The 20,595-nt window shown below is 42.3% G+C and overlaps 1 protein-coding gene across 1 annotated transcript in view; it reads left to right on the forward strand.

Moving 5' to 3' along the window:
- Nucleotides 1-20,595, forward strand: part of PHF2 (PHD finger protein 2) — a gene marked incomplete at its 3' end in the record, with an annotated part of 203,084 nt that overhangs the window by 147,923 nt on the left and 34,566 nt on the right. Inside the window, exon 3 of the mRNA XM_018567017.1 lies at nt 8,562-8,673. Within this exon, the coding sequence (XP_018422519.1) occupies nt 8,562-8,673 (112 nt within the window). The remainder of the gene's footprint in view (nt 1-8,561; nt 8,674-20,595) is intronic.

Consider the following 20,595-nt stretch of genomic DNA (forward strand, 5'->3'; position numbering starts at 1 on the left):
TTTGGTGGGTCTCTCGTTCCACTCATCCAATTCTTGTAATTTCTTTTGTGTGCCCGGCCAGCTGCCACATTGGAGAGTCTGTCACTAGCAATATTATGTCATATATTTCAGCGGATTATGAGAATCCGTCACAATACTTAGATTGCTTTTTTTTTTTCTACATACCTTTGTTTTTTTAATGAAAATTCAGCAATCTCTCATACAGTCCAAGGACACGGCTCTGTCTCCTCTGCAGACACAGACTATATTGTAGTTGTCTTCAGTTGAGATTCTGTTCACTCGTCGGTATCACTCATCTTACAGCAAACAATTAATTACCAACATAATTATAAAAAATGAAAGATGACAAGAAGGATTTTTGTTAAAAGTGCCATAATCTATATACATATATAGAGTATATACAGTATATATGTATATATATCTATATATAGATATAGATATAGTCCCAGGAGTAGCCACCACACTGTTTGTAAGGTAAATGCCTGGGTGCTTATCCACAAGTCCAAAGTATACAGGTCCTCACGGGTCTTGCAGCAGAGATAAGTCAATTGATTGTCAGACGTTTGATGGCGCTCAGTCCATGTGTCCATGTCCCAATGCCATGATAAAGATCGACTGTTACCCATTGAAACATTGACAATAAAATGCTTATGCCTTCATATATCTCTGCTGCAAGATCCGTGAGTATCTCTATATCTACTTTGGATTAATATGGGGTGGAGAAATAATAAGGAATTCAGGAGCCAGTCTGTCCAATCCAAGAGCCAGCAGGATTTTTTGGGGAGGCACCTCAATAGTTAGGCACCAACTGTAATTTTGAAGGAGCTTTGGCTACCTGGCTCCTGGGATTTGACACTTTCTATTTAAGGTATTTCTTTATGTGGATTGGAAGCACCCTGGGGTCCAGGGCCCCACCTCGAATTGTACTGGAACTGGTCTCCGTGAGAGGCAATTTCCATCTACTTCTGCAGTCGGCGCCCCAGAGATAGGCTAAGCCCTTTGACACATGAAGGCATGAAGGGACGCCATCATTTCTACAAGTGGGGGGCTGTTTTACATCCTTGCTGGGCCTTGGGTAGTTTGGCCTTCTAGCATCCAGGTGAAAATAGTTCCCCGTTAGGCTCACATGCTAATATGCTGCATGTGAGTGCGGTCAGGTGACCACGATGACCAATAAGAAGTGCTTCATAGCACAGTTACATATGGACTTGCTTACAATTAGTTTTTGTATCACGACAAGCAGATTGCTATGAGGGACAAGTAGATTGGGCCCTGCTTTAGTCCGTGGACACATAGTTTTTTTTTAATTTTTTTTTATTCCACACCCCTGCCCATTATTATTATTATTATATAGGATTTATATAGCGCCAACAGTTTGCGCAGCGCTTTACAATATAAGGAAGACATTACGATCACAATACAATTCAAGACAAGATGGTAAGGAGGGCCCTGCCCCTGAGGGCTTACAATCTAAAAGGGAGGGGCAAGTGATAAATGAGGAGGTAGCTGTGTGGGCATGAATTGTTTGAGAGCCTGATGATTCAGTGGTTAGGTTGAGGTGGGATAGGCGTTATTCCCTCGTTACTTTTGCAGGTTTGACTATTTGCTATTTTTGTTTAAATAAAGGGGTCAATATAAACCCTTCGCTCAGTGTATGCCACATAGCTACTGTAAATACCTACCTCTAGCTCAACACCGCGTAGCCTTTGCAGGAAAAAAAAACAATTATACGTACATCCCAATCTAAAATAATTTCCTCCCTACTGTAGATGTAGTCCCTTTATATTGTATGAATGCTCTGCTTTTGTTCACTTATACCCAAAACTGGAGCCTTTACACACCTCCAACCATAGAAATACATGTATATAGGTTTTATCATTGTATATCACAATTTTTTTTCTATATCATGGCTGTTTACATTTCTACGTTATCTTTGACCGCTGTATTCTCACTTTTTGAGGCCTGTCGGCAGCTCTGTGTACATGGTTCCTCTGTCATGTTCTCCTGTAGTGTACTGTTTGATCTCTGGCTCTGTCTTTCACCTGTCCTGTACTTATTTGTTCCGCTTTGCTCTGTATGTTTTCCCTGCATTATTGTGTTGTCTCACACTCATCCTGTGCTCTTGTGTCACTTCTCAAGTTGTATTGTGTACAACTAATGAGGATAATATCTCTTGTTTATTCCATGTCATGCTGTAAAATAATGGCTTTACTGGCTTAATACCTGAAAATCGTTGAGATGTGCAATAATCAGAGATATGCTCAAAGCTGGAAAGCTATTATTTTTATTCTTGTCTGCACAAATGAAAAGATTTTATATGGCTAATAGCCAGGCTGAGCTTGAACAAGGCAAGTGACTGGTGGTGTCTACCAGGGCTGGAATACAGCTGAGACCAGTAGGCACACAGCTGTTGATATTCTGACTACCCCTTGAAGTTCTTTCACTGAACGTCCTCTAAAGACTTGGTTCTCAACTGGTGGGTCGTGACCCAAAAGTGGGTCGCAACCTGGTGTTCAGTGGGTCGCAGCATGCCTTCCACTTTTCTAGGTGAGGGGCTCCTCTGCCTCCCCCTAGCGGAGCACTGGCAATTATCGCACCAAGCAGCCATTTTAAATGTGCTGCCCGGCACCGAGTGTCAGTTTGAGGTGAGATGGAGCTATGGCCGCGAGGGAGCTCCATTCATACGTGCATTGCTTACAGCTACCTCACGCGTCCTGTAGAGGTGCCTGGACCGGAGTGACATCACATTCTGGCTCCTGAAACCTCTACAGGGCGTGCAAGGGAGCAGTGCAAGCAATACACATATGGATGGAGCTCCAGCACAGCAGCCCACACTGACCCCCAGGTTGAGGATCCACTCCAGTTCTCGTAAGGTAGGGAGACTGGGTGGACCTTAAAAAAATGTTAAAACATTTTGGAGTGTGTATGTGTGTGTGAGAATGTCTGTGAGTTTGTGAGATTGTGTCTGTATGTATGTCAGTGTTTTTGGAGGGCATGTTCAAACTAGTAAAGTGTGTTAAACTGTACCACACAATCGCACCTACTGTTCATTCTGATGTGGGAGGTGTGCTGCTTTGCCATTCATTTGAATTGTACCCCAAATGCACCTACCACCCACAGTTCGTACGCCCGCACACTAATGCTGTGCATTCCAGTGCACTGCGACTTGGGTTGCGACTGAATGACCAAGGACAAATGTGGGTCCTAAGGTTACACAGGTTGAGAACCACTGCACTAAAGGTTAGCTGATGCTATAGCATTGGGGCTTTTTTTGTAAGCACCATCTGAGTTCTTGCAAGTTGCTGTTGGACTAACATAAAAAAAAGTTCAATATCGTGGATTATAAAGGCTTGTTGGCTACATGTGACATCCACTATGCTGGGCACAGGTCTGTACGGTAGGGCTGGATAAATCCTAGGAACTAGCTAGCCAATGCCCCTTGAAAAAATTACAATTACAATTATTAATTTCATGTACAAGATATTCAATGGTGACAGCAACATTAGCAACAAACTCTTTACGATTAACTCCATAACAAAGACTAGAGGCCACCACCTAAAATTGGTGGAAAAAAACTCCAGCACAAGGGGCGAAGGGGGTTCTTCACAGTTAGAGCGGTTAGGGTCTGGAACTCGCTGCCACAGGCAGTGATTTCAGCCAAGAGTGTGGAATCATTAAAGAAACTTTTGGACGATTTCCTGAGAGACCGCAATAACCACACTGTATATATACGTATATATATCCTCCTGGTTACTGGGTTGGACAAACTGGCTCCTGAATTCCATATTTATTTGTCCACCCCTGCTGTAGGGGATTATGCAAAACCATGTCTCAAAGGCTATTATAAGAACGTCAACCAGATGTTTTGGGTTTAGTGGTGTTAAGGGAGGCAGATTTGTGGCTGTGATTGACCCCTGTGCCCTATCAAGCACTTCTGCTTCCTTTCTGCCTCCAAATCTCTGTGATGTTTGGTACATTCTGATGATTAAAATGCTTGCAGTGTTATGTGTGTGTGCAAAGATATTGCTTGTGAAGTCTCCCCTGATTCCATAACCTTTGATAAAATGGTAAAAGAATGGGAGTGCCACTCTGCTTTTAGAAAAGTCCAGTAGGTTCTTTATTGGTAGTATCAGTAGTAATAACAAACGGGGAATCAACATGTTTCAGGGAATTTGTGGTGTCTGTTTATCAGAGCTTGTTACTATGCAAGGATTGAAAAAAAATAAGCTTTTGCTGGACAATGTGTCTGGTATTGAGAGGTAGGGTTTGAAAGCCCACTTTGGAAACCGGTTGGGAAACCATTATCAAGCTGTGATCGCACTTGAGGCATGCTAAAGTGGACACTTGAGTCATAACACAAGTGATAATATTACTGCAGAGGCCAGTCAATAAAACCCTAAGGTGACACTCCAGCCATAATGTTTTAGCTTTGGATAGGACTTTTTTGTTTGTGAAATACTGGAAATATGGGGAATGGTGTTGAGATACAAAAGATATAGGGGGTCATGATGAGATACTGCAGATAGGGGGATGGTGGTGAGATACTGGAGAGGTAGGGGAGGTGGTGAGTTACTGGAAATACGAAGGGTGGTTGTGAGATATTGGAGATATAGGGAGGGTGATGAGATACTAGAGATATGGGAATGGTGGAGGGATATGGGGCTGATAATGAAATACTAGAGATATGGGGATGGTGGTGAGATACTGGTAATATGGGAATGGCGGTGAGATACTGGAGATATAAGAATGGTGGGGAGATACTGGAGATATAAGAATGGTGGGGAGATACTGGAGATATAGGAATGGTGGTGAGATATGGGAGATATAGGAATGGTGGTGAGATACCAGTGATATGGGAATGGTGGTGAGATACTGGAGAAATGGGAATAGCGGGGGAGATACTGGAGAAATGGGAATAGCGGGGGAGATACTGGAGAAATGGGAATAGCGGGGGAGATACTGGAGATATAGAAATGATGGTGAGATACTGGAGATATGGGAATGGTGGTGAGATACTTGAAACAATGGGGAAAGGTGGTGAGATGGTAGAGTAATGGGGTAGTGGTGAAATACTGGAGATATAAGAAAGTTTGTGAGATACTGGAATTATGGAGAATGGTAAACAGATACTGGAAATATGAGGATGGAGCTTTTTAGTGGGGAAGAGTTGGGGTATGTAGTGTAGATGCTTTTAGATTATAAGGTTAGTAAATTTGGATAATGGTACAGTGAGCTGGTAATGTGCAGGGAGGACTGGAACCCCATATGCTTCTTATATCTAACATTAATTGACACTCCTGGATCTTCGTACTGCATGTGGATTTCCTGTATATTTTACAGAAAGTATTTTTGAATTGAAATAGATTTAGTGTATCACAAACTCACATTATCTTGGTTTTTCAAAGTGTCTTCTGTGACAGTTTAAGCATTATGACATAATTTGGAAAATTGAGTATTTTCTCCCGCTTTAACCATTGTTTGAGATGAAGTGTACAATGAAATATGGGATAATTAATCAGCAAGACATTGCATTGATCTGCGTGTTTGCAGAGACTTAGCACAATAGAACATTATGTAATTTGGCTCGGCGGAAGCTTCTAATAACTTTCCTGTGTACTTTCGTCCATAAAATAAATATTATCCACGTAAAGTTATTTATTGTATTCACTCCAGGAGATATGGCTGGAAACACATGGGTAGGTATTAGTACTTGTATTTAAATATTTCTTGTGTTTATACTGACTATGCTGCGCCGCGAGAAGCCAGCACTTCCTGTCATGATTTATGATTCTTAAAGGGACTTCATATAGTTGATGTTACTTTTAATATAACATATGCTTCTATTCTTGTTTAAAGGATTATCTAAACTAGGGATGCACCGATACCTGTATTTCGGTATTGAGTACGAATACCGATATATTTTTTTCGGTACTCGCCAATACTGAATACCAAGTACTGGAAGTCCCATTCAGGAAGCCAGGCGGCGTGTAATGACTCGCCACCTGGCTTCCTGATTAGCCGGGCAGCATGTAAAGACTCACCACCTGGCTTCTCGATTAGCAGGGAAGCCATCCCAATGCTTCTCATCACTAGGTGACGAGAAAGCATGGAGTCGGCTTTCAGGCCAATCAGGAAGCCGGGCGCTGTGTAATGACGCGGCGGGTCATTACGCGCTGCCCGGCTTCCTGATTGGCCGGTAAGCTGGCTCCATGCTTTCTCGTCACAAGGCTTCCTGATAACGGAAGTATCAGGTTAGGCATCAGACTAGTACTCACCCAAATACTCGGCATCAGCAATGATACCGATACTAGTATCGGTGCATCCCTAATCTAAACACAAGAACTATAATGTAATTCGTTGCAGCTCACCCATCATTGCATGTGGTGGCTGTATTGGTTTTATTTTTTCACACATTTTCAGCAAGCACAGAAAAATACCTCTTGTTCTGGCAAAGATGCAGTGTGGTTTTCGCGTGGTCTTGAAGGGAAATCATGCAAAAAAGCACTCGACAAATGCGCGAAAACAGCTCAGTCGCCTAGGTGTGTAGCTGGCCTAACTCTGGTCTGTATGTAGTGGTATTTTACCTCTACTAGTGCCATCATTACACTGTCACTGGTATTTTATTGGCCCTTAAGGGAAAAAAAAAAGTAAAAGTCGATTCACAAAGGTTTGATAACTCAGAGTTTCCATAGTTGTCAATGGAGGCGATGGATATGCCAAAATAAAGATTACACATCTTGGTGATATTTATGCTTATGAATCGAACATTTTTAGGAGAAAATTATCATGATTTTTAAATAAGATGTTGTGCTATATCAACTCATTATTTTAATGAATTGAGCTTCAATCACCAACTCAAATGGCTTCTTTCACTGCTCTCATTCATGGGCAGATATTCAAACTCCTAGTTATCATCAGACTGAAGCTGATGGTTTTTTTAAGGGGTGATAACCTTTGTGTTTAATCTTCGTGTTTTGACTTTTACATTCATTTTATCATAGGGAATGATAAAATTACATGATTGGTATAATAGTATTAGTTGTGGTAAAATACCACTCCTTACTAAAGGCAAAATAAAGTTTGTTATGCATCTTCGTCAATGAAGATCTAAGAGATGTGAGCTAGATAAGGTAAGGCATCAAGGACATAATAGCTGAACATGAGAAAAACAGCTTTGTGTATGCCTATTTTATCGTTCTCCTTTCTCAGTGTCAAGTATGTCTGTGTGCTCTGACTACCAAATATCGGTGGTGATGGTGATAATAGTAATCATATCAGGTTTTCTAACCCGTCAAATAATTAGTACCCCCTGACAGTAGCTGGCCCACAGCACCTGCATGGCTGGGCAGCCAGTACACAGCAGCCAGTATGGCTCAGTGTGTGTGGGGCAACATCGAACCAGTATATACTGTAACTAGCAAACCAAAATTTGTAAATGGCCAAAAATATTTGATGAAATAAGTCTTGTAGGAGCCAGGGTAAGTCCAGATTTTGTAAAGAGAGGATTGCCCTACAGAGACACATTGACATATAGAAGGACACTGCTTCCTCTTAAAAAGGTGTGCACAAAGGAAACTCAAAGGTCAAAAGGTTAGAATAAAACGTTATCTATTGTATAATATTGGGGCTCCCAAACAGCAGGGAAGACCTGATGGGGTACTGATATGTATCTGAAAGGACAGAATGACAGATCAGCGCCCCCAAATTACCTGAGGATGCTGACCTGTCATTAAACAATGACAACTGGGCTCCATCCAGTTGTTATTCATCGGCCGGGACCTGCTAGGATGGACTGATCCCCTTATGGAGTGCCGGTTTTTACCTATTGCTCAGTAAAGGCTCCAGTGGAAGCTTTACCAGGTACCGAGGTTCCAGCAGCGGGATTGCAGAAGAGGGTAGAGCTGCTCCATGTTTCTGAAGCGCAAGACATTGTATTAAATAGTTCAATGCACAGGAAGCTACAAAGACACTGGAATCCTGGCAAGATCAACGCATATTTTTCTGTACTTGCAGAAAATGTACTCAGTCTTAAAAAAGAAACCCAATGCAGCCATCACACCTAATGCGGGTGCAATATATTATATTTCTGTTTAGTGATCCTTTAATCATTTCTGCAAGTACAGTGTCATCCTATCTATAGCACTCCACCATATTACTGTTCTAGTGCATGTTGGGACAAAAGACATCGTCAGATTGGTCACTTTGCAGATAAATGGGCTCATTCTCCTTTTACACAAAAGACATCGTCAGATTGGTCACTTTGCAGACAAATGGGCTCATTCTCATTTTACACAATTTTCTACAGAGAAATAGAGAGCTGTGTCTACTAAAAAATCTTTATCCCATCCAAGAAATAGAAAAGTATTAGTCTTACATGCGCTCCCTTTGTAAATAGCACAAATGCAGGCAGCAGCTTTCAAGCTCACTTGCAGCTCAAGGATACAATGTACAATAGTGTTACTTCCATAAAATGGCTTTGTGCTTGCCTGTAATATCAGTGACAGCCATCCTATTTAGTAAAATAATTTGTTACAATAAATCTTCTGCTTTTGTGTTTTTAGTGAAAAAGAAAAGAAGCACAAAACAAGACACGGGACAGGCAACAGATGTCAAGCCAGTACAAAATGGCAGTCAAGTCTTCATTAAGGAACTCCGAAGTCGAACTTTCCCAAGGTAATTCTATGAAAAACGTTTGATGTACCTACCAATGAGATGCAAATCATAAGCTAGACAGTCTTGAGAAATAACAGCTGTCTTTGATCAGCCAGTCTGTGATAACAAGTCTTCTCCGCATTGGTATTTTGGTTTTAAGTTCATGATGGTGGGTTGTAATTACTGCACCCAACAGTGTCAGGTATGAGATGTTTTTTATAGTGGCGATTGTAGGTTGGCAGAGTATGGAACTCAACCAGATCTCTCTGCCACAGTTCAAAAGTAATATAAGATCTGGCTGGTATCCATTTAAATTCCTACTCCAACCAAAACATTTTTGTTTTAGATAGAGTGGAGATGGGTTAGTACCTTAGTCAGGGTTTTATCGCTGTGTGTGTGCCCCTATTGGGGAGACTTCACTTCCTGTTTGAACTGGAAGTGATTTAAATTCTCCCCAACAAACATGAACACAGACAAAAAACAAATATTTAGTGGCATGAGGGAAGGGTTAAAATATAAAGTTATTTCTGCCATCTATGTCTTCCTTTCTTGGTGACAACTGCTCTTCACTGGGTCACAAGCAAATTTAAAAATTAGACAGGAAGTTTAACAGAATTTATTTTCTCGACAAATAAAAGAAAAACAAATTTGGCTTGAGTAAGGCTTTAGCTACATTTAATGACGTAAGTGGATAAGGTGGTCTATGTCCATTGTTTTTGTGTTTTTGTATTGGACTATGGTATTGGTATGGAAGAATAGTGTAATAATAGCCTTTCTTCGACCAGTAATATCCAGGAGATTATTGCAGCTGTTCTGGAGTCAGAATGTCAAATCTGTTAACTTCTAATTTTAGTTTTACATCAGTATAATCTCTGTGCATGTTTTAACACATTACATCTTGGTAACTGTTGCATCTTTTTATTAAATGCTGTGTTCTGTATCCGCCCCCGAACTCAGAGAGAGGTTTGTGCTGGAACCAGGGAACACACTGACCTTTATTTTTGCAGGATTTAATTGAAGCGGAACAGGTTTAACTATGGAGATTAGGCAAGTGGAGAATATAGGTTCAGTACAGTTGAATGCCATGATTAAAACTAGGGCCACTCAGCTGGTGAGTTAAGTTAGTCTAAACGTAACATTTTTGTATCTGGAGAGGCTTAGATACACATTATACTTTGTAAAAGTTTAAAATATAATTCACTTAAAGAATGTGTATTTTTCTATTCGTTCCACTTCCCCCCTCCTCTTTGTGAAGTGACAATGATGGGTAAACATTGCGCCACACTTTAATGCAGGCCACCACTGCCGCTCCATGTAGTCTCTGGGAGAAAAAGGAAAGTAATGCAGAGTCAAAACTTACACAGGGCTATGGACTTCCAGTGTGGTAGCACTGATTGGCTCAGTACAAGTCATATGCTCCTCTATACCCAAAAGTAACGGGTATTTCTCACGGCTCCTGCCACTGAGCAGAGTGGCGAGTGAAGGAAAGGTAAAATATGCTACTGGGGATGTGGAGAAATAATGCAAACCTGCTGCTTAGCCTTAAATGGGCCGCTAAGGCTAAGATGGTTTTCCTTGTAGCCATCACCTCTGCAAATTGAGTGTCTGAGCTAGGGGCTTTATCTTACAAATAACCTTTTTTGGTCTTGAATATGGACAGGTGGCATTAAGGTCCTGGACTTTCGTCTTACCTAACATAGTTTTTGTTTTTCACCTCAGCCAGGACATTGTTCGTCTGTCCATTTGCCCAGCTCTCGTTTATCAAAAGGAAATTTCCCTTTGTTGTATGGATGTGGATTGCGCTGTGTGAATCTGTCAGCCACTGTTTCTTAGAGAAAAAGACTGATTCCCTTTTTGTTGTCCTGGAAGGATCCCAGAAGGGTGCCCCAGCTTCTTGTTCCCCCATCTCTAGGTGGCTCAGACAGACCATAATTTGGGCTTATGGCCTCAAGGATGGGGATCCCCTCCCTCCTTTCCTGTCAAAGCACAAGTGACTGTGAACCTGGGTTTTTTTATGGCATCAAGCAACTGGCAAGGCTGCCACCTTGTTTTCTCTTCATCCATTATCTAAGATCTTCCAGATAAATGTTTTTGTCTCATTTGATGCCAGGTGTCAGTTGTCACTTTAGGCTGCAGAATTTTAGGTGAGTTGGCTCCTTTTTTTTTTATCAGTTCAAAAAAAGGCTCACATGGCATTGTGGCCCCATAAAAAAATGCTCCTTTATGGCATTTTAGTAGTAGTAGTTGCCACAGCAGAACTAAACAGTTTAAAGCCTTGGTTCTCAAATGGCGGGTCATGACCCAAAGTGGATCTTGGCCCCCGTGTTCAGCGGGTTGCCGCGTGCCTTCCACTTTTCTAGATGAGAGGCTCCTCAGCCTCCCCCTAGCGTAGCACTGTCAGTTCTTATGCCAAGCAGTCATTTAAGATATGCTGCCCGGCAGCACGTGTTGGCTTGCGGTGGTGTGGGCTGGGTTTTTGGCTGCAAAGGGACCTGCATCCATACGTGCATTTCTTACAGCTCCCTCGCATGTCCTATAGAGGGGCCTGGACCGGAATGACATCACATTGTGGCTCCCGGCACCTCTACATGGAATGCAAGGGAGTTGTACAAGCAATGCACATATGGATGGATCTCCGTCGGAGCACAGCAGCCCACACTGAAACCCCAGGCTGAGGATCCACTCCAGTTCTTGTAAGGTAGGGAGACTGGGTGGATCTTAAAAAAAAACAAAAACATTTTTTTGGAGTGTGTGAGAATGTCTGTGAGGGTGTGAGATTGTGCCAGTGGTTGTGTGTCTGTCAGTGTTTTCGAGGGCCCGTTCACACTAGTACAGTGCGTTAATCGAACAGTTCTGTGCGATTACGCATTGTACCACACAATTGCACCTACTACACATTCTGGTGTGGGAGGTGGATTGCGTTTCCATTCATTTGAATGGCACTCCAAACGCACCTCCCACCCACATTTCAATTGCCCGCACTGGAATACGTGGTACCGCAATGCCGTGCATTCCATTGCAGTGCGACTTGGGTCGCGACTTAAGGACAAATGTGGGTCCTGAGGTTACATAGGTTGAGAACCACTGGTTTAAATTATCTCTAAAGGCTAGGCATTGTTTACATTAATGCATTCTCTGTATTAATGTAAAAAAGGCCCAGTGCCTTTATGTGGCCCCTGTCCCCCCCATAGGCTCCCTCTGCCGTCAGTCAAAGTGTGAGCAGGGGGCATGGCTTGCAGCAAGCTGTGTGTGTCCATGGACGCACACAGCTAGCTGCAGGAACACACACTGGTGTCTTCTCAGCAGCCAACTTGCTGATGGAGACAACCGCAAACAGGGAGGGTGGCTAGCGTTTGGGGACAGCTGCAAAAAGGAGGAGAATCAAATGTTTAAAGCAGGAACAAATGTAATTTCAAGTCTGGCCCTCATAATAATAAAAATGAAAAAAATAAAGGTTTAATATCACTTTAACTTCTTACTGTTGACTAGATCTGTCTTGGATTTGCTTTCAGTCAAATTCCAGGGGCATTACTAGGTTGAAGGAAGGGGTACTATCTAGTTATATATTTACTGTATGCCCATGGTACCCCGATATCTCTCTATCTATACACACACACAGTGTATATATATATTTCAATTATGCCTAATATAAATATATATTTCATCTGTGTATTAAGCGGTTTGCCTGAAGTTCAGCTTTAAGAACTAAGGTGCATTCATTGTAATACTATATAACTCCAGAGATGTTTGCAATTATTATTATTTTTATACAGTTTGCGCAGCCCTTTACAATATAAGGAATACATTGCAATACAATTCAAGTCAAGTTGGTAAGGAGGGCTCTGCCCGTGAGGGCTTACAATCTAAAAGATAAAAATACTACTTAGGCTCTGTCACACCTTGAATTTTCCCATCTAATGTGCACACTCCTATTAGACAGGCACTATACCATTATTGTATGGTGGGTGTAGTAAGCAACTAGCTGCATGTTTTACACCATTGCTACACGTACCAACCTCCTAACACTTCAACACACAATAAATGTAATTAACCTGGTAATTCAGAATGAAAGCAAACTGATTGCTCTCCAGGGTTATGTCATGATTTACATTGCCTCGTCTATTATGCTAAGTCAGAGGAAAGAACGGAAAAAATACACCGTAACTCATTATTTTACTCATCTACATCACACATTTCTAAAATGCCAAAACCTATGAGGAAAATCACTTTATTTTCCTAGCTAAGATATGTTATTAAGTAATATTACAGGATGGCCAAATTAAAGTAAACCTGTCACAAACCAGGGCAATTTAGACGGATCATATGGTGAAAAATGCTTAAAGAGATCATTTTATTCCTGCAAAGATGTTGGTGAACAGAGAGCAAGGTTAGAAGGGCAAGTAAAGTCATTAGCATCCTACACTTCTGACTGTGACCGATGTCTGTGTCTGCTCAATATGATGCCTCCTGAAGGAACACAGTGTTGGCTTAGTGACCGACAGGTGGAACCATGTCATGCAATGTAGAGTTGCAGACATCCGACACAACTGGAAGTGTCAGATGCTGAATGGTGACTCTAGCCTCTCAAGAGAGTGCAGTCATCCTCCATGCTAATAGCAAGTATCATTAGCATATAATACAATATGATATGTGATTTGACTTTTCTTTTGCAGTAATGAAAGTGTATCTTTGAAAAAATCTACTTTTCAGAATGATCAGTGTATCCAGAGATATGGGCACCTAAAGTTATAAGCAAATTCTAACTCTAACTATAAAGTCCTTGAGTGTGATGGGCAACCTATCTGACCAACAGTTGTTCTTTCAAGGATCAGTTTGCTCTAGTTTACTTCAGGTGCTGGAGCAGTGTGCCATCCTGCCATACCATTTATTGCTTTGCGGTTAAAGGGAACCACTGAAGACAGAACTTTGAGAGCTGCCATGTTTGACTTGTTTTCACAGGAATTGGCTCTGGGGCTTTCATCCTGATTCTTTGTTCACTTGCTAGCATATGACCTGGACCAAAGATGTAGGAAATCAGACTTACTGTTCACATGTTTGTTTCAGGTTGGTTACTCACTAGGTAGAGAAACCAGATTCAAAGTATCAGCTTTGGAGCCTTGCTTGCACGAACATTGTTGCAAACCTGTGGACCAAATAAATGCATTAAATTCATGCTTAAAATGTATCTAAACCCATAAAAATGAAAATGTATTATGTTGCATCTTACCAGTCCTTACATGGTGTGTCTCCATTAGTTTTCTTTTTTGTGTTTTTTCCCCCTTTATTTTCACCTGGTGATCCTGCTATTAAACACACATCTTGTCCCTAGGTGGCTGTTTTCACTCGTCCAATGTATTTATGGACCATGTCCACCATGGATGCCACTCGGGTTGGACTAAAAACATGTCTGCTTTTGTTAATCTCCATTACATTAGTGTTGATGGGATTAGTTGTTTACAGAAAAAAAGATAACAATATTTGTGTTTTCTGTTCAGGTTTCTGAACTTGCTGAAAAAGATTCTAGCAGGAAAAACGCAAATGAATGCAGCCAGTATACCCAAGGAACTGGTTAAACTCAATATATTATGTTTTTGTATTTGGTTTTGACTATACATTTAAAAAAAGTTGCTATAAAAGGTATAACGTGTAGGCATCTAGAGACGCCTCTGCTGTCTCCCATGCTTTTCTATTGGCCCATCACTTCAACACTACCAGGAAATGTTGTAGCACTGACCAATAAAAAAAGGTCTGTGATTCAGCTGAGGTAGTAGGGACTGTGGCAGCTGCAGGTATTTGCAGGGATCATTGCTAGTGGTAACTGGCTCTTGTTTGCACACTCCAATGCTTTGTTAAAAGGCCTTCAGTGACCAGTAGCGAGTCATGATTGATGAGTGGGAATGGCCCGGAGCTGGCAATCATGACATGTGGTTGATCTTTCTATATATTTTGATGGACTAGATTTTTAAAGGCCAGTGCCATCCAAAACTCCTATTCAGGGGTTGTGTGATTGCCGGGAATTGGAGTCACAACATCCTAGTCTCTTTGGGATTTCTCTTTAAAGGAGAACTATGGGGTCAGTGTTTTTCCCCATAGTTCTCCTTAGGGTAACGGGAGGACACAAACTAGCGTCCTCCCGTTACCCTAAGCTCAGTATACCGCGAGCTACAGTCAGCGCTGGCAGATCGGAGTGGGGAGAGGGGAATCCAGCCCCTCCCCCTGTCACGGCGGAGAGCTGTGACAGGATCAAGAAGTGAGCGAACGCCGGTATGTGTTCGCTCACCTCCCATTCTACTGAGCCGACCTGTGACAGTCTCATTGTCACAGGTCGGCTAGAACTATGAGGTGAGTAAAAAGCACTCACCTCATAGTTCTCCTTTAAAGCAGGAAAACATCCCAATCAAATTCCCAGTTATGACCACTTGCCACCATCAAACAGTGGTGTCAAAGTAGGTTTAACAGCGATTAACTGGGAAGCCAAGCTGTGGAAAAGTTACACAGTCATAATGGCCTTATGAAAGGAGACAGAGACCTACATTTCTACAGTTAAACTGCACATCTGGAGTCTCTGACTTGAATTGCCTGCCAGGTAATTATATCCGTCAATCATATCCAGCCAAAACAGCCAAAATTACTGCCTGACTGCATTTGACTTTTACTGAATTCCAAATTCCCACATAGTCCTTTTAAAAAATAAATAATGGAGTCACTTATTGGTACCTGGGCTTGTTCTTAAAGTGATATTAAAATCAAAACATGTTTAAGCGATTTCAAATGCTGATTAATTTGCTTACAATACTTGTTGCTCCTGGCCATGATATCCTGTTTTAGGGCCTGTTCACATGAGTTTCAGGTCCTGATCAGGCGGTGCTATGTGTTTTGCCGCGTTTTAGCTGCGTTTTTGATGCGTTCCTGTAAAAAAAAAAAAAAAACGTTTTTTTTTTTTTTTGCTGGAGTGGGGCTGTCAGTATGTTAGCTGTAGTGCAGTGTGTTTTTGATGCATTTTGCCTTTCCTGACCGTACAAAATGTGACATGCAGTATTTTTCTGTCGTAACCTGAACGGACTGCGCACGTGAGAACTGTAGCCCATAAACCACATAGGGATACATTGGGATGCATTTTTAGTGCAGGAGCGTACGGATCAGGTCAGCACAGAAAACGGACGTTGTGTGAACAGGCCCTGAGGGTGGCTCCTCTCCCTTGAAGGATCCTATGACACCACCCTTGTGTGTTTTAGCAAGCTGTGTGTCTCCACAAACACACAGCAAGGCAAGGCCAGCACCCTGCTTTCTTCTCCTCCTCCCTCCCTACTCCAAGCTAGTAGGTGGACAGCTGCTGGAGGCTGTGCTATGCCTTGTGATATTGCACTGGACAGAAAGTTCAGGGAAGTGGCGCTGAGAGAGTTGGAGCCATCTGTTTTGGAAACGATGATGACTGTAAGTGCTTGGACAAAATGTAAAGAAATGCTTTGCTGGGCAATGTACATTTATTTGACCTGGATTCATTATTGAATAAAAGTTACTACTTTAAGTGTAATTTTAATATTTACAATCCATGTTCACTTTGGCAATGGATGCCGTGTAATGTCAAAGCCCATCTCCCCTATTGAAGTGAGAAGCTTAATGCTGCCTGAATACTATGCCCAACAAACACAGATGTGTAAAGAAAGATGTCCAGCACAGCACATGCTTTCAGACTCAGCAGTCATTGAGCAAAATAGGAAAGAGCCAGCTGGATCTGTGCATAGCCTACATAGGCCATGGCTTTGGCTGACAGGGGTGTTAGTGGCAGCATACAACCATCCACACAACATGTTATTGGCTGGCACTAACTCTCTTTTATAATAAAAAATTTAAGACTGCCACTCTGCCTACCAAAGCCATCCGGCCAGGTCCTCATTGTCTCTGGCCCTGCACAGTTTGTGCATTTTTATTGGTTATAACTGTGTACTGGCCCATATGGCAGTGACTATTCTCCCTACTCATCTAGTCATCCGTTCTAGATGCAGATTGGGAAAACTGTATCTTCTTTTTTTTTTATTCTTCAAGCCACAGCAACCATTTGTTCTCTATGTGTCCTGTTCACACCATACATATGCGATGGTGTGCAGAAAAATGCAGCTCAATAGCCATGGTATGAACAAGCCCTAAGCCTTTCTGCCACCAGCCAGGGTGTGCCTTGTGTGCCCGTGACATCCAGTGTCAGGAACCAGATCTGAACCCAGGGCCTCTGCTATAGCTGGCAGTGGTTCTACCTGCTGAGCCACCTTAGAACCTTGGATAGCTCCTTGCCTCATCTCCTGTGCAATCCTCAGTTAAACCTAGTTTCTGCTGAACTCCGAACTCCTTGCTCCTCCCTTGAACTTCCTATTTTAGCCATGCCCCTGCACTTCCTGTTTGCCAGATTATTGTGCTTCTGCCGATATCTTGCTTCTTGCTCCCAATCTGCTCATACTACTACCCGTGTACCGACCTTTGGCTGCTGATTCACCGACTACTCTCATCGCCTTCGACTTCATACCTGATATCTTTGGCTACTGACCTTGGCTTGTTCGCTGACTACGCTTCTGCCTGCTCATACTACTACCGTCTGCTTGTGTACCAAACCCGGCCTGTTATACCAGGAATTTGCCTGCTGAGCCTGATCCCAGATCGTGATATCCAGTCTTGTTATACTGGGATACTGGAGCTAGCCAGTTGATTGAAGCAGAAGGAATGTTTCACAAGACAGTTATCCTTAGGGCGCAGGAAGTACAAATCCGGAACTGCTTTTAAGCATACCCATTTGGCGTCTCCAAACTAACCCTAATCACTTCACAGGTACGCTCTAAATCATAGCTTTGTGCGTTTTCGATGACCTTGTTTTTTTTGCCTTTCTGGTTTTTAGAACTTTCTGGGTAAAGGTTGCCGCTGAAAGGGCACTTTCCTGTGCATTACTATAATTAAATGTAATTGTGGGATCATAGCCATTAATAGCAGTGTGCCATTACACAAGCAGCAATTCTAACAATTTGGTAAGAAGTCATTTGACGCCGAGCTGGAATAATTACATACAGCGTGTGAACTCTGAAAAGCAATCTGATAGATCTATAAAAACGGCACATGTTCCAGCGAACATTCACTGGAGAATGACTTATTTTACACTTGTCTACTTGATTATTTAAAAATCTGTCATGTGACAGGTCCACTTTAAGTGAGATCATCAAAGTGTGCATCATTTAAATCAGTGGTTCTCAACCTGTGTAACCTCAGGACCCACATTTATCCTTGTTCATTAATTCACGACCCAAGGCGCACTGCAATGGAACACACAGCATTAGGGTACTGCGCGTTCCGGTGCAGGTGTACGAACTGGGTGGGAGGTGTGTTTGGGGTACCATTTAAAGCAGTGGTTCTCAACCCGTGTAACCTCGGGACCCACATGTTTCCTTGGTCATTAAGGCGTGACCCAAAAATGATTTCATTTCTGAAACATTTAAATTTATTACACAAAACAACTTGTTCAGTATTCAGCAACAAGCGACCCACCAGTTGAGAACCACTGATTTAAAGGAATGGCAACCCAACACACCTCCCACACCAGAATGCACAGAATGCGCGATTGCATGGTACTGTGGGGTACAATGCGATTAACGCACTGAATGGGCCCTCAAAAACACTGACATACATACACAACCACAGACCCAATCTCACACATACACACTCCAAAAAAAATTTTCATTTAAAAAAATAAAAATTTAAGGTCCACCCAGTCTCTCTAACTTACGAGTACTGGAGTGGATCCTCAGCCTGGGATCCAGTGTGGGCTGCTGTGCTGTGGTGGAGCTCCATCCCTATGTGCATTACTTGTACAGCTCCCTTGCGCGCCCTGTAGAAGTGCTGCGGGCCAGAATATGATGTCACTCTGGTCCAGGCACCTCTACAGGACACGTGAGGGAGCTGTAAGCAATGCACATAGGGATGAAGCTCCCTCGTGGCCATACCCCCAACCCACCCCACCTCAAGCTGACACTCGGCGCCGGGCAGCGTATTGTGAATGGCTGCTTGGCGCAAAAGCTGGCAGTGCTGTGATAGGGGGAGGCAGAGGAGCCTCTCACCTAGAAAAGGGGAAGGCATGTGGCGACCCATTGAACATGGGGCCGCGACCCACTTTTGAGTGACGACCCACCAGTTGAGAACCAAGGATTTAAATGTTTGTTTAATTATGTTTTCTCCATATTTTCTGTCTGTAACGATATATCACTCATTATATTCATCTATTACTGGTTGTCATATCAGCTAGAAATAAATCACCATGATAAATGATCTGGTGCTACAATAGATGTATGGGAGGATTGGACCAGGGACTCTGATGTGCTCACTGCACGAAAACATAGAGGGGAGTTTATCAAATCTGGAGCTACTGTGCACGGCAACCAATCCACTTCTCTCTTTCATTTGCAAATCTTAAAGGATAACTTCACCTTTTGCAAAAATGAAAGAAATGCATAATTAAATAATATATAAAAAAATATGAATCTCTTTAATATTTGCATTCAGGCCTGGAAAGCATTGCAATTGTGATCACTCAATCATGGCTGCAAAGCTCAGCTTCTGCACATTTTCTCCCAGGCAGAGCTCCGTATGGAGGTACAGAGTTTCAGTTAGGAGGATTGGGGAAGGACGGCTGGATTCCAAACTGCATTAAATCAGGTCATACAGCGTCCAGCCATTCATGCAGTTTGAAGTCCAACCGTCCTCCCCTCCTTCACCCTTCTCTCCTAACTGAAACCCTGTAACTCTTTTTTTTTTCTCTGTAAAATTTTTTGTTTTGTGGTTCCAACTGCACGTGTTTTGCACCTGTTTTGACTAGAGCTTGCACTACTTTTTCAACTGCACCTGTTTTCATCTGCACTTGTTCTGGGGCTGTATGAAACTGGACCATCACCTAAAAAAACAATCACAACTTAAGAAGTCCCCGTGACCACTTCTTCAAGATGCAAATGTTTTTTGCCTGGAGTTACGAGTCTTCTTTCCTGGAGTCTATTAAACCTCATTTATCAACAACATTACACTGGCGTCATAAATCTAGTGCAAATATATTCCGTGCAAGTTCAAACACTCCCAATTGCTATGATAAATTCCCCCCACTGTGCATGCGCACCTGGTGTGTTATCAGGAGGCCAGCTGGGAGAATCCTGGAAGAAGCTGCCGACTGCCAATGACTGAGGCTAAGAAGATGGCAGCACCGGACCTAGAATGCAGTGGTGAAGGGAAGGATTACAGTAGAACAACTCTGGTCATGAGAGTGGTAAGAGGGAAAAAAATTACCAAGAGGTCAAGTTCCTCTTTAAAGCCCAACTCCAACCAACAATTTTATTTTAATTAGTATAGAATGGGAAAGGTTTAGAGCCCATATCAGGTTTTTAGTGCTGCCTGCATTCCTATTGGGGAGATTTCTGCTCACATCCTGCCAGGACAGAAAGTGATTGGAAATCTCTTCAATGGAAACACAGAAATGTGGGGGGTGTTTAAAGAAAGGTTAAAGTTCTGTTTTAAAGACCCCACCCACACATGCTCTGATCAGTATATGAAGCTTAAACTCCCAGGCCTGATTTGAAATATCATTTGATCTATGGAAGCTTAGAACACAGAAAGATATAACGTATATTTAAAGCCAAAACTTTTTGGTATTAAATAGCATAAGGAATGTATTAAACGCCTAACAAGTTTTCTTTTTTCTTTTTGTGCCCCTTTGGGAAGATTTTCCTCTACTGTCTGGAACCGATTCTAGTGCTAGATTAGCGGTTCCTCATACCTAAAAGCATAGGGGGAGATCTTGGTGGATATAACTTGCATCACAAAGTAAGGAAAAATAAAAATCCTGCCGCATTGGTAAGAGTGGGAAGTGGGTCTTATTTTGCCCCAGCTGGGGCATTAATTGTATTACCTGAATTGTACAAGGGA

This window comes from Nanorana parkeri, unplaced genomic scaffold (genome assembly GCF_000935625.1).
Source record: "Nanorana parkeri isolate BGI_ZX_2015 unplaced genomic scaffold, ASM93562v1 scaffold997, whole genome shotgun sequence".
NCBI lineage: Eukaryota > Metazoa > Chordata > Amphibia > Anura > Dicroglossidae > Nanorana > Nanorana parkeri.